Source organism: Xenopus laevis, chromosome 7S (genome assembly GCF_017654675.1).
Source record: "Xenopus laevis strain J_2021 chromosome 7S, Xenopus_laevis_v10.1, whole genome shotgun sequence".
NCBI classification, from domain to species: Eukaryota; Metazoa; Chordata; class Amphibia; order Anura; family Pipidae; genus Xenopus; species Xenopus laevis.
This window is the reverse complement of record NC_054384.1, coordinates 25,429,441-25,444,708: the sequence shown is the minus strand read 5'-3', so window position 1 is coordinate 25,444,708 and position 15,268 is coordinate 25,429,441. Positions and strand designations below refer to the sequence as shown.

Sequence of the window (15,268 nt, the reverse complement as noted above, 5' to 3'; positions counted from 1 at the left end):
CAAGGGACCATTGTTGAAAAATGTTGCTAGTCAATGTCTTGTCCCAAAAGAAACAAAAGTAAAATCACTAAATCCTCAGAATCTCCGCACTCATTTAATATATGAACAAACAATCCCTGTTTTATTTATTTGGGATTTAAAAAAATTGTCATTTTATAATCACAGCCCCAGTTCACCTCTGCTTAAAAATGAGAAATGTTTTTGAGAGCAGAACTTTCCTTTTTGCTATCTCTCTATCGTGTCCTTGGGCAATATCCAAGTCACACCACAATTTAGTTTCGATAGGAAGATATTTTATTATTTGCTTTCATTTCCCCGTTTACTGAGTGATCACATGATGGCAGTGCATCCTTATAAGAGACTGGCTGCAGTGTTTGTGATTCACAGCTGAGCATCTGCTAGATTCCAACAACAACCACCACCATGAGGTAAATATATTTTGCCAATAAACTATAAGGAATTTGCATGTATCTAATTTATTGGGAAACGGTGTTACTGTGTATGGATGAGAGGAATACAGTATAGTTATGGGGTTAGGGATGCAAGTAGAGGGATGCAGGGCTCTAGGCTGAATGATTCCCTTTATTAGACCAACATATTAAAAGCTTTCAAAACTTCTTCAGATTCAGATTTTAGTGCAAAAAGTATGAAAAGGGTGTTGATTTGCTTTAATTCTGTTAAACCCTAGAAAATCAGTCAGCAGTTACTGAAATGCTGTTTGACAGCAGACATCTGATTCGTAGTTTGTTATGGATTACATAACATTAACATTAATATATGCTATAGATTAAACCATTCAATATAGTCAGTAAAAAATGTTTAAATATTTTTTAAACATAGGGTTAACTCCCAACCACCACCAAGTTTAGTCGTGACCTGTCAGAGGTTTGCTTTATTATCATGAGAGCTACCTTTTAAACATAGCTTGAAGTAGAAGATCAATAAATTGCGCAACAGTTTTTTGGCTGCTGACATTAGTGACCCCCATTTGAAAGGAGAGAGGCAGGATAGGAAGGCAAATAAACAAAAACTATGAAGAATTGACACCAACTTTAAAGTTGCCACATATAGGACATGATTTAGCATACAACATACTATTGGCATGATACAGTTTCCCTACATCTAGTAACCCTACCTGATCAGTAAAATCGACCTGCTGATTGGTTGTTAGGATTTACTGGAAAAGTAGCAAACTTAAGATATCGCCCATAAAAGTTTACTTAAAGGACCAGTAACATGAACATTTTTTTTTCTTTTAAACACCAAGACAGTTTAAACTTTTAATTTGCAAAGCTTTTATTAAGAAATTACTTACCGATTCTCTGCATGTGCTCCTCTTCAGAAACGGCGATAGGGCGACGATCCATTGTGCGTAGCTTGATTTCTCCTAGTAGGCTAGAAATGTTGTACATTATGTTTTGGGCCCAAGGCAACCACAGCCCTTTAGCAGGGAAGATCTGTGTCTCCAAAGATGCCCCAGTAGCTCCCCATCTTCTTTTCTGCTGATTCACTGCACATGCTGTCACTGAGCTTAGGGACTTTCATGATGCCGATACCACTGCTCCTAATCCTCCCAACCTGGCCCCGCCACACCAAAAGAATAAAAAAAGTGGGGGGGAGGGGGGATTGCGGCTCAGGAAGGGGGCCTTTGACACTGCAACCGGGGTAACTTTCTTGGTGGGCCTAGGCCCCCCAGTCTGACGCTGAATTCAGACTATTAGTACATGGCAGCTCAGAAACCAGCACAATTAGATCAGAATTTAATAATCAGACCTATAGAATCAGGTTATATGACAGACCAACCTCATTTTGTACTTGATTTTAGAAGGCCCCTAAGCTTAGCTCCTCAATAGTTGCTTAAAGTCCACTGAGCATGTGAGGGTTATTTTTTCTGTTGAGATGCCGGTACTTTCAGTATATAAAATATGACATTTCTAGCTATATTCATTTTTAGGGTTTAGTTCCCTTTAAGGCTTTATGGTTTAAAGGCATGCTGAGATGTACCCTCATATGTACTAAAAGGCACTAAGTTTGCCCAGGAGCAGTAACCTATAGCAACCAATAAGATGTTTACTTTAAAACAGGTGGCCAGTAAATGCCACCTGCTGCTTTGTTGCTATGGTTACTGCTCCTGGACAAACATAGCTCCTTTTATTAGATAACCTCAGTAATCTGTTGGGTAACTCATCTTGTGTTTGGCCCATAAGCTTTAAATTAAGGCCTTGTAAAGAAGAGAATGTGCTTTGTATTTTGATGCAGCATATGTATGTATAATTGTATTTGCATAGCACTCTTAGAGGGCAAAGCACTGTACAGCAGAACAATAAATTAGTAGAAGATATTGGGGGTCACTGAAATAATAAGTACAAATAAATTCAAAAATACAATATATATTAAATATAAAGTATAGTTACAATACATATAAAGTGCTCAGTGTCAAGGAGACATAAGGATGGAGGTCCCTGCCCCATAGAGCTTACAGTCTAAATGGGAGGGTAACATAAAGACACAAATTGGAGGGATGTTAAAGGAGAACTAAACCCTAAAAATGAATATGGCTAAAACTGTCATATTTTAGATACTGAATTTATTGCACCAGCCTAAAGTTAAAGCATCTCAATAGCAGCAATGATCCAGGAATTCAAACTTGTCATAGGGGGTCATCATCTTGGAAAGTGTCTGCTACACTCACATGCTCAGTGGGCTCTGAGCAGCTGTTGAGAAGCTAAGCTTAGGGGTCAAGCAGAAAATGAGGTTGACCTGTAATATAAGCTGATGCTACAGGGCTTATTATTAAATTATGATGCTAATTGTACTGATTTCTATGTTGCCATGTAGTTATTATCTGTATTAATTACTAATCAGCCTTATATTGTGATTTGTGATATTTCTATTCTATGTGTACTGTATATTGTGAGTGGGTCCCTAAGCTCACTAAGTGACAGCAGCACAGAGCATGTGCAGTAGAAAAGAAGATGGGGAGCTACTGGGGCATCTTTGGAGACATAGATCTTTACTGCTAAAGGGCTGTGGTTGCCTTGGGCTGATATACAGAAGCCCAAAACATAATGTACAACATGTCTAGCCTATTTCTTTAGTTAAGCTTTAGTTCTCCTTTAAGTGCTGCAGGTAACAGTGGGTGACACTGCCATATAAGTGCCAGTTCCCAGTTCAGGTGTTGTGCATATCAAAGAAGATGACAGCACATACAGTATTAAACACTTACTAAAACTGAGTACATTTGTGTCCTTTCTGCATTAAATAACATTTAGCTTTGATATATGTACAGCAGAAAAAGTAATTAAATGATAACTCTGACTGATTACTATGAGTTACTGTATAGGGAATATTGTCCAACTTTATTAAATAAATCCCATTATTTTTCAATTGTTAGTGGAATATTCTCTATATTATTTTTATGTTATTGTACAGGTATGGGATACTTTTTCCAGAAGCCCGTTTACTTAATGGTAACAGCTGCATGAATCAGAATAGTCAGATATTATTGGGCTTTTAGACCTATATCTTTAATAAATCTTGACATTAAGATCTTAACGAAAATAATAGCTGATAGGCTTTCTTTATTACTACCCAATATTATTTCTCCTCAGCAAAATGGTTTTGTAAAAAATAGAACGGGGGTTAAGAATATACGTACTTTAATAAATATTATTTATAAAGCCAAGAAAGCTATGATTCCATGATTCCATGCTCAGTATTGAGTTTGGATGCTGAGAAAGCCTTCGACAATGTCTCTTGGAAATATCTTTCGGAATGCTGTGACAGATTTGGTCTTAGAGGTCAGTTTATGTTATTGCTTAACTCTATTTATTCGAATTGCAGCAATTGGGGAACTATCAGAGACTTTTGATCTCTTCAGAGGAGCTCGTCAAGGTTGTCCCTTGTCCCCACTCTTGTTTAATATTTCTATGGAGCCTTTAATTAGATTTCTTGATTCTTCAAATGTATTCCAAGGTCTGACGATTGATGGTAAACATTTCAAATCATTAGCATATGCTGATGACCTTCTATTGATTCTTAGTAATCCAACGTTATCACTTAGAAATATTTTTAATTTTTTTGATTATTATAAGACTTTTTCGGGATATTTTATTAATTCCAGTAAAACAGATATTTTGAACATTTGTTCCACCATTCCAAGACAATTGCTAGTTGATCTTCAAATTAAACCTCCTTCTGGTAAAATTAAGTACTTGGGGATAATGATCTCTTCTGATCTCTCTAAATTGTACCCTTTGAATTTTTCTCCATTAAGTCACATAATGCATACCCATTGCAAAAAATGGATGGATAGTCCATTGAACCTAATTGGAAGGATAGCATTATTTAAAATGCTAATATTTCAAAAAATTGCGTTTCCTATCTTGAACCTTCCGTTATTGCTAAAGTATCTTGATGTGCAGAAGTTAGACCGAATCCTCAGAAATTTTATTTGGCACAACAATAAACCTAAAATTTCTTTACTTAGGAAAAGAACTTAGGAAACCTAAAGGTTTAGGAGGACTTTAGAAAGTTCAATATTGCTGCTAATACTAGATACATTGTGGAATGGTTGTCTGGTACTGAGAAATTTACTAATCTGAATCTGGAATTATTTTTGGACTCAAAAGAACATATTATATCTTCTTTACATAAAAACTGGTCTGAGCAACATATAGATATTAAGAGAAATCCAATTTTTAGAGATGCAACCAGTACTTGGAAAATTTTATGTAAACAGAATAATCTGAACTTCAATGTCTCACCTTTTTTATCTCCTTTCTTTCTGAGGGGTTTTCCTATAAAGCAAAGAAATCAATTTTCTTACAAATGGAGAAGGTTTGGTATTTCTCAAATTATTCACATTTTAGATCCTATTTTGGGAGACCCACTTCCTTGGAAAATAGTTAAAGAAAAGTATTGTCTTTCTGAGATGGAAAGGCTCAGTTATTTGCAGATTAGACAAGGTTTCCAATTAATTGATAATAGAACAAAAGCACAACTACGTCATCATCAGTTTTATAAATGTTTATTACAATTGGTTGAAGACATTAAACTAAATAGTATTTCATGGATCTCATTACATCTTTTAAATTCAGTTTCCAAGGATATGGATCCACTTGAGAACTCGAGTAAAAAATGGTCTTCATTCTTGGGTTCTTCCAGGGTACTTTTGCACTCTTTCCAAAATTTTAGAAAGAATATATGCTCTGAGTGTTGGAGAGACCAGCACTTTCGGCTCATTCATTTAGGTTATGGCTTATTGTTCCAAAATTGTGATGGCTCTCAAAAGATTTCTTTTTGCCCAAAATGTAAAGAGCAGAATGTTGATTTCTTTCACTATATTTGGGATTGTCCGTTTATTAGAAACCTGTGGGAGAAAATTAAAGGTTTTATTAAAAAATCTATTAATTTAGATGTTTCTTTAAATCCGCAGTATGCTCTAATAGATGTGAAAGACTATTTTCAAGTATCTTACAGTGGTTCTCCTATTAATGTTTCAGATGAAATATTATCTTTTTGTTGCTTGTTTATGGCAGCGCCTCAAAAATCCATATTTTTTGTACTGGATAAAAGAGAACCCCCCTTCTTTGAAAGATATGCTTTCTTATCTATTTAACTTATGTATTCAAGAGGTAATTAGATTTAGAATGGATGATCTTCTCCAAAGAAATAGAACTAAGAATAGATGGTCCCTTTATATTTCAACTTTATAGGCTGATAGAAAGTCATTTATCCTTAATCTTATGGGACAAGATTTATGCTAATAACACGTTAAAGGAAATGTTTAGTGCCTTCATTCACAAGAACGTTTCTTTATTTATTCTTGCATTGTCAGGTTTTAATTTGTAAGGAAAGAATAACAGGTCTATTTATTTTATTTTATTTTACTTTATTATTATTATTTTAATATTTTAATATTTTATGTTAATTGTATTTTCTTTTTTTATTATTTTTCATGTCAAATGTTCTGACCGTTATGCTTAAGTATATTTCTTTTGCTCTTTGTTGAAACATTGTATGATTAACGTATTGTCAAATTCTTGTATTTTAATGAAAATCTCAATAAAAAGAATTTCAAAAGAAAAAGATAATATTGGGCCCCACAGCAAATTATTTTTCAGCCCCCCCCCCAAAAAAAACCTGTATGTTGACCAGTTTTACCAATATTTATTGAAATTATATATGAAATATTGCCTCATGGGGCCCTATACTTCCTGGGGCCCCTCTGCAGCCACAGGGTCTGCTTCCTCTGTAGTTATGCCACTGAGTATAGTATTGGATTTATTTAATGCTTGAATTATTTTAAGTATATTTTAGCAGATTGAGCAGATTTTTAGCCTCCATGTATTGTACATATGTATCATCACAAAATCATTATTAAATAGATTCTTCATAGCTGTCAATTGTTCCTATATCAGTTCTCATTTTGTATGCTATATTTTTTTACTAATGCAACTTTGTAATACAAAAGGCCAATAGAAAGAGACTCTAAAGCTACTTTCAAATACAGGTAAGGGATCTATAATTTGAAAACCTATTATCCAGAAAGCTCCAAATTATGGAAAGAACACTCCATTACATCTAAATTATCCAAATAATTTTAACAATTTCCTTTTTCTCTGTAATAATAAAACAGTACATTGTACTTGATCCAAACTTGATCCACAATATATAATTAATCCTTATTGGGAGCAGGACCAGCCTATTGGAATTATTTAATGTTTACATGATTTTTTAGTAGACTTATGAAGATTAGTGATGGGCGAATTTATTCGCCAGGCACGAATTCGCGGGGAATTTGCGCGATTCGCGGCAGGCGAATAAATTCGCAAAACGCCCGCGAAAATTCGTGGAAAAAATTCGCCAGCGTCAAAATTTTTTTCGAAAAAACGGACGCCGGCGTCAAAAACGGGCGCCGGCGTCAAAAACGAGACGCCAGCGCCGTTTCGCGAATTTTTCGCCGTTTCGCGAATTTTGCTAATTTTTCGGCGAAGCGAAACGGCGCAAATTCGTCCATCACTAATGAAGATCCAAATTACTGAAAGATCCATTATCTGCAAAACCCCAGGTCCTAAGCATTCCAGATATCAGGCCCCATACCTGTATTAAAAAAATATGGCACTTTAAGTAGGTAGGTATTAATGGCAAAAGGCAGGACTTACAGTATCAGGTCAGGACAAGATAAAGAGGAACTGAGGGACATATTTTATGCATTAAAGTAGTTAAGACAACTCAAATGGCAAGAGAAAAAAAGAGTTCGTGTTTTGTCTTATCCAATGTGCAGCATATGTAATAAAATCTCTTTATTTTGCCCCAAAACAATTTCTGGCACCTTCAAGTGGCCCTAAAATTCAGCAATTAAATTGTACAAGGTAGTAAACTGTCAATTGCCTTTATTACATCGCGAAATGTTATATGTCCTTTTTCTAATCCTTACCTGTAGAAGATTATCAGGGTAATATAATAAAAGGCACACATTTGCCCAGGTTTAGTAAAATATAGGAACCAATGAAATGTCTGTTTTCGACAGCTGTCTAGTAAATGCATCAGCTGATTGGTCGAAATGACTTAGCAGACCAATAGCATTATTGAATTAATCGTAAAACAGCCAGTATGTATACATGCTGCTATATATCTATATCTATATATATATCTCTATATATATATATATATATATATATATATATATATATATATATATATATATATATATATATATATATATATATATATATATATATATATATATATATATATATATATATATATATATATAATAAACAAAAGAGAGACAGCACTCCAGGGACTTTCCCTGAAAAAATGTAGAAATTTAAATTTCTACATTTTTTCACGGAAAGTCCCTGGAGTGCTGTCTCTCTTTTGTTTATTATGCATTTCCATGACCGGCACCTGGGCATTCGATTTGGATGAATGGTGCACCAGCTTGGAGTTTATATATATATATATATATATATATATATATATATATATCTTGTAACAGATGCCAGCACTCACGAAAAAATAGAAAAAAGAATGCCTGGGTGCAGTCCTCAAAATATCAATATATTTGTCCATAGAGGTCGCACTCGGAAAAATTTAAAACGTTTTTATTGTGGGCACAGAAAGTAACGTTTCGGCTGGCTCACCAGCCTTTTTCAAAGTGAAACAACAATACACTCAACAGTTAATATACAGAGTCCTATATCCCTGGGTAAGACAAAACCAGCGCCCTTTACGGGCGGTAAGTGGTGTGGAGTGATATACGGAGCCGTAAAGCATCAGATCTAAAACACCAGCCCGCATGGATTGCGTTATCTACTACACCTCAGACTGATCGGCTTGGCGAGATTACCATCAACTTACAGTACTCTGTTGGTGAGTAAGAGCGGCCATAGCAATGTACACAGTCTACAGGAAGAGAGATATGGACATATGTAGTAGCGAGTCGCGTTACTACACCAGCGACTAGAAGTCAACTGAAAACCCGTAAGAACTTATTATAATTTTATTTGCAGATAGGGACTTTGTATGAAATTTATATCTGCACGATGATACCTAATTTGTACTTCATTGGCCTATGACTACGTATCTTTGGATACGAAACGCATCAAGACCTTTGGAATAAAAATCTAATTTTTACAAACTTGGTGGTCACAGGAGTGTGTGTTTCGCCACAAATTCACTTAGACTTTCACCCCAAGCTGCGGGTTCGGGGCGCTGCACCAGGGCCACACGTAATCATCGGTAAGTGCATTTACATTGATTGAGATACATGTGCTTTGGATTTTAAGTTTTTTTATATCTCACCCAAACAGATGGACTTGGGGCATTGCACCCAAAGTCAATTTAATCACCGGGTGAGTTTTCTTGGCCATTTAGCTCATGATTGCTATATAGGTGTAGGGACCCTGAGATTTGGGTTAAATTACTCAGGCAGTTCCCCTGTAGTATTTGGACACCTAAGGGTCCTTTAGTTAACTCAGGCAGCTATGTCCCTTGCTGGGTCCACATTAGTTCACGGAGATTGTCCACTAGATGGCACTGTTTGTCAATATAAAGGGGTTTAGCACCATGCGGACTGGGTCTGTCCTGGGACTTTGCCTCACGGAGAGGTACTACAGGTTCAGGTCTGCCGGTGAAGTTAGTTAAGTGTAAGTTAGTGATAGTAAATACAGTAATAGTCACTCTAGGAGTGAGAGTCAGCACAGGGTAGCTAGTGAGCAGATGTGGCTCCAACGAGGAGAAATAGTGGGGTTAGGACCCCGTGGAATTTGAACCACTAGAGCAGGCACTACAGTGGGTGAGTTGAGGACCAGATAGGATACCAAGACCAAAGACCCCAGGCTGAATACAGTGGGTGAGGTGAGGATCAAGTCCGGTGCCAAGATACAAGACCCCAGGCTGAGAAACCCATGCCTTAGTGCTTCACCAGAGGGATAGTGCCCAGTGAGAGTGGTAACTATTCCCCAAGTCTATTGTTGCTGTGACTTTGAGATCTATTGAATATTAGCCAGTCTGATGTACCTTGTACCCCCTGGAGGGAATATTGCTGTTTGAAGCTACTCTATGATTGCTGTGAACATCAAAGTGCTTGTGAACTACCACTTTGCCACTGTTCTCTGTTAATAAACAAGTTATAGTTTACTGCAAAGAAACTGTCTGGCTGAATATCCTGCTGCATTAATCTACTCCAGGTACCGGCAAGCATTGTTAGCCTGGTCACACACAGCCTTAATACACAGCAAAAGTACACTCAAGGGTGTGCTACATAGGTGGAATAGAATTCATTTGGATAGGGCCACAATGGGTTTTTCTTTCCTAATAATATAGAACAACATGTAGAGTTGCTTAATAGACGCTAAAAAACAATCGACTAAGCAGCCCTATAATTAACACCATACTACATTATATAAATTTTTTGTATGATTATCTTTATTTGCAATTTAGCTTGTGCAATATTTATTACGATTCAGTTGGAAGGAGCTGATTCCTGGGGCTTGACGCATACTCTCTGATGTGATACTAACTTACCCTTTGATTTGAAAACACACTTAATGCTTTGTCACTTGGTAACGATTTGTTTCTTTATATCTTTCCATTGGATTTTATACAGTAGTTTCGCTAGTACATTATAATGATTCTTGGTTTATATCAATTCTTGTTTTTTACTTAGCATTTTTAACCTCTTTGTGAATGGTTGATTTGAATTACGTTTCTTTTTGTTAGCCCAGTAAAGTGGCATACTCGCCACAAGCGTGTCAAGTTTGTGCGCTATATGATTTTAAATATGTTTGAATAATAAACGAGTGTTTTTAGCCCCGCGAGTGCTCCGTGTTTTGGAGATTTTCATTTTGATTTCACGCTACAAGAAGCGTTCTACACGTTGCAGCACAGGGCGGAGGCATTCGGAACAGTGAGTGCTCCTTTGTTTTTGTTCCTTTCCTCTACACGTCACATACTTCCTGCATGTCATGCACTTCCCTGCCAGACTCTGTATATTAACTGTTGAGTGTATTGTTGTTTCGCTTTGAAAAAGGCTGGTAAACCGTTTCTGTGCCCCCTTAAAAACGTTTTAAATTTTCCATAAGACCTGCTTCCAGCTTCTATGGAATAATATATATATACTGTACATATATAAACATTTGTGGTGTCTAGTTCTATTCTCTCTGCCTATTGGTTATCTCTTTGCTTTTCCTTCAGTCAGATAATTAGCTAACATTTGGAACCAGGTCAAATTGTTAAATTGAAGCTTCTGCCTTACATGCTAGGATAAATTAATATAGTACAGTGATTCATATTCCTTCCTTTACCCTGAACTTAGAAACTTGTCATAATCAATGGTTGAAATGACAGTAAGAGTTAGATGCCCTCAAGCATTGTTATATAAATGGCCAACATGTCTTTAGGGAATCAGCAGCTACTGCCTTTGGGAGAAAATATCCGTCTCATTCCTCACCAGAACTGCAATGGGCCTTACAACAGAGACAGGATCTGTTATTCGGAAACCCGTTATCTAGAAAGTTCAGAATTACGGAAAGGCCGTCTCTCATAGACTCCATTTTATCTAAACAATCCAAATTTTTAAAAATGATTTCCTTTTTCTATGTGATAATAAAACAGTACTTGTACTTGATCCAAATTAAGATATAATTAATCCTTATTAGAAGCAAAACCAGCCTATTGGGTTTATTTAATATCTACATGACTTTCTAGTAGTCTTAAGATGTGAAGATCCAAATTACGGAAAGACCCATTATCCGGAAAGCCCCAGGTCCCGAACATCCTGGATAATAGGTCCCATACCTGTACTTTGATGGTATACTGCACACTTGGCACTAATCAGCTTCAGGATCTGATGTAAATTTAAAGTGAATTGCATAGAGGATATAGGGATTTTTATTAAAATGTAAAAACTTTTACAGAACAAAAACAAAATCATGACATATCAGAAGAATACAATAAGACAATATTTACATTATTTACAAAGAAAACGTAGAAGAATGAGTGCATAGAGTATATAGGGAATGAGCATTGAATCATGAGGAAACAACAGTACAGATTTTACTTAGTCTGCTGTTCAGTGCTTACTCCTTATGAGCAAAAGTGTTGTTTCTCTATCTGATAAATTAATTTATACACAACGTATGCATATATTTAACTTTCATTCAATATTTTTCCAGTAACCTGTCAGATGAATTATTAAAGAACCTTCTGCTTAAACTGGAGTGCCATTTCACATGGACTTATTTCAAAGACGAGACTGATATTGGCAATATAGAAGACAGGCTTCATGATCAAATCACATTTTTACCTTCTACACACAGACATAGGCTCCATAATTTATTGGCCTATACAAATTATTTGAAAGGAGACAATGAAGAAGCACTTAGACAGCTTCAGAAAGCCGAAGAGAAACTGCAAGGAACACAGTCTGCTGATCTGGATATCAAAAGAGCTGTGACCTACAGTAATTATGCCTGGCTGTACTACCATTTAAACCAGTTTAGCAAAGCTCAGTCTTATTTAGAAAAAGTAGAAGCCATTTACAAGAAATTTGAATCTTCTTCAGAACATGATATTCTTCTTACTGAGATATATGGAGAACAGGCCTGGGCTCTGTTAACATTCTATGGGAAGAACTGTGAAAGAGCTAAAGAGTGTTTTGAGAAAGCGCTAGAGCTAGATCCACACAATCCTGAGCTCAATTCAGGATATGCCACAGTCATGTATCGCTTAGAAAATCAAGATAACAGACTTTACGCAAAAAACAATTGTGAATGTTTAGAGTTGCTCAAACGTGCTGTGAAATTGAATGAAAATGATTCTGTGATTAAGGCTCTTCTTGCTTTGAAATATCTATCTATGGATCAAGCTGAGGAAGGAGAAAAGATTATGGAGGAGGCTCTTAGACAAACTCCAGACTCACCATATTTACTTCGATATGCTGCCAAATTTTACAGAAAAGAAGGAAAGATTGATTACGCTATTACCATTCTCAAAAAAGCCCTAGAACAAACTCCGACTTCATGTTCTCTTCATCACCAGATTGGCCTTTGTTACAAAGATAAGATGAAAATGTTAATTACATCTGCTAAGACTGCAAAGTCATTGAATCAGCCTACAAAGACCTTTACCAGGGATATACAAGATACCATTGTATCTGCAATCTTTCATTTCGAAAAAACTCTTGAATTAAAAAAAATATTTGTTGATGCATATATTAATTTAGCCTATATCTACTCTAAAAACTCTCAGTTTGATGAAGCTGAAGCTACTTATCAAAAAGCACTAAACCTGAGAGATATGACACCTGAAGATAAACAAGAGCTTCATTTGAGCTATGGAAGTTTTAAGCAATATTACATTAGATCTGAATCTGAAGCCATAAGGCATTACAAGGAAGTATTATTGATACCAATGGACACAAGGACAAGATCTTTTTCCAAAACGAATTTGGAAGAGTTGGCTAAAGTGAAAATAAGCAATGAACCATCAAGTGCAACTGGATTTGGATTGTTAGGGTTCATTCATCAGCAAGAGGGAGAAATTGACCAAGCAATTGATTACTATAAGAAGGCACTGGAACTGGATCCAGATAATGAGGATTATTTGAGGGCATTGCATGACATGAGAATCAGTGAGTAACAACTGACATATTTGGAAAACCCTTATATACTTTTCCCAGATGATATGCAATAGTTTAATGTACTATAAAGAGTTTTGTTTAGAAAGGAATTACATTTTTCAGTTGCTTATAGGTGTCTTTTTTTCTCCAATGGAAAAATGCTTTGCTGAGCTTGTACACGTCTTTGGGACAGCCTTCTGCATGGAACTAATCAAGGAAAAACCTAAAAACTATACAAGAATCTGTATTCAAGAACTTGGCTAGCCATGCTATAACATAAACACAAGAGCACCAGGATACAGACTTTTAATTTAAGGCTGAAAATAATTAAAGGAGGCCTGTCACCCTAAACAATAACTCCATATTCTTTCCTATTGTACTAGTCATGCAAAATAAACTTTACATACAATTTATAAATTATATGAATCTTTTCCCCTCAGTTTTGGAGTAAACAATCACAGCACACAGGCAGGGGCCTTTTTCTGAACATTGTTACTAAGGCAAGCTTTGCATTATCCCAGAAGCTTGTTTATCTTCCTCGATGACCGTACCCACACACAGTATATACATTTATATATCTTGAGGAGGGAGGGGAAGGAGAGGAGTGTAGTAAGTCTGGGAAGTGCAAAATAGAAAGTGAAAGTAATGGCCTACCCTGCCTCTATGCCCCAGCAGGCAGTATATGATTGACATTAGTGATGGGCGAATTTCTCGAAATTCGTGAAAAATCGTGAAATCGGAAATTGTTCTCGAAAAAATCATGAAATTCGAACGTTTTCACGAAAAATCGTGAAATTAGAAGGATTCCACTCAAAAATTGTGAAATTTGAAGGATTTCACTTAAAAATAGTGAAATTTGAAGGTTTTCACAAAAAAATCGTGAAAAACTATAGTTTCACTCAAAAATCATGAAATTTGAAGGTTTTCACTAATAAATTGTGAAATTTGAAGGATTTCACTCAAAAATCGTGAAATTTGAAGGATTTCACTCAAAAATCGTGAAATTTGAAGGTTTTCACTAAAAAATCGTGAAATTTGAAGGTTTTTACAAAAAAATCGTGAAATTTGAAGGTTTTTACAAAAAAATCATGAAAATGTAACATTTTCACGAAAAAATCATGAAAATTGGAAATTGACAATGGTGAATTTTCATGGGAGATTCGCGAATTTATTCGCTGGCGACGAAACACAGAAATTTATTCACCCATCACTGATTGACATACCTTTATAACGGGTATGGATGATTTAATAAAATGAGGAATTTAGGTTTCATGATTAATTTAAAAAGGACTTTTACTTATAGCTTTTTATGTCTGGGTGACAGGTCCCCTTTAAGACAATTTGCTCTATATACAGTAGTATCAGAGTAAATGAATTAATTTCTTATATCACATTGTAAGGCTATTATCAAGGCATTATAAGCTTGTTTTTTTCCTCTGTGTTTTCATTTTACTAAAACAAAGTTGTAAATAATTAATGAAACAGTAGATTTGAATATATGTAGTCATTAATGTGTTGTAGTGAATTTTGCACATCTAAATAAATCTGGATTTACCCATTTGGCTTGCCTAACTATAATCATGGATACTTTAAGATATTACATCACAGCATTACATGATATCTTTCTAAAAATCAATAAGCATGTACCATTGTAAGATAGTCTTTTAGTTTTATGTAGAAAGTGTGACATGTATCCAGGGGTGTAGCTACAGAGGAAGCAGACCCTGAGATTGCAGAGGGGCCCAGGAGAGTAGAGGGCCCAGCAAGGCCTTAATTAATGAGCAATTTCAATATATTTTGGTAGAATAGATCAACCTAGTAATGTTTCGGGACCCTAGATTGAATTTACTAGGGGTCCCAGTAACATCTAGTTACACTACTGCATGTATCACAATTATTTGCTAATTATTTGGCTAAAATTGAATGACAGATTTGCCCCTGACAATTATTAATCCAGCTGGGTTGCAGTTGTACTGGTGGGCTGAAGGCAAAGGTAATGAAATCCAGTTATGGTGGACACCTGCAGCTGCACAAATAAATTCCTCACAGTAGAACCTTCAAACAGGCAATTGTGTGCTCCTTGCTGGAGAACAAATGAGCAGAACCTCACAACCTACCTCTGTGTGGGACAAAGTCTCC

At 35.8% G+C, this 15,268-nt stretch overlaps 1 protein-coding gene across 1 annotated transcript; it reads left to right on the top strand.

Annotated features, from left to right (window-relative positions):
- The first annotated feature begins 271 nt into the window (after positions 1–271).
- Positions 272–13,284, top strand: LOC108697460 (interferon-induced protein with tetratricopeptide repeats 5). The gene is made up of 2 exons (XM_018227508.2): positions 272–428; positions 11,685–13,284. Exons 1-2 carry the CDS (start codon positions 424–426, stop codon positions 13,147–13,149), a joined length of 1,470 nt encoding a protein of 489 aa, XP_018082997.1. The 5' UTR covers positions 272–423; the 3' UTR covers positions 13,150–13,284.
- The last annotated feature ends 1,984 nt before the right edge of the window (positions 13,285–15,268 follow it).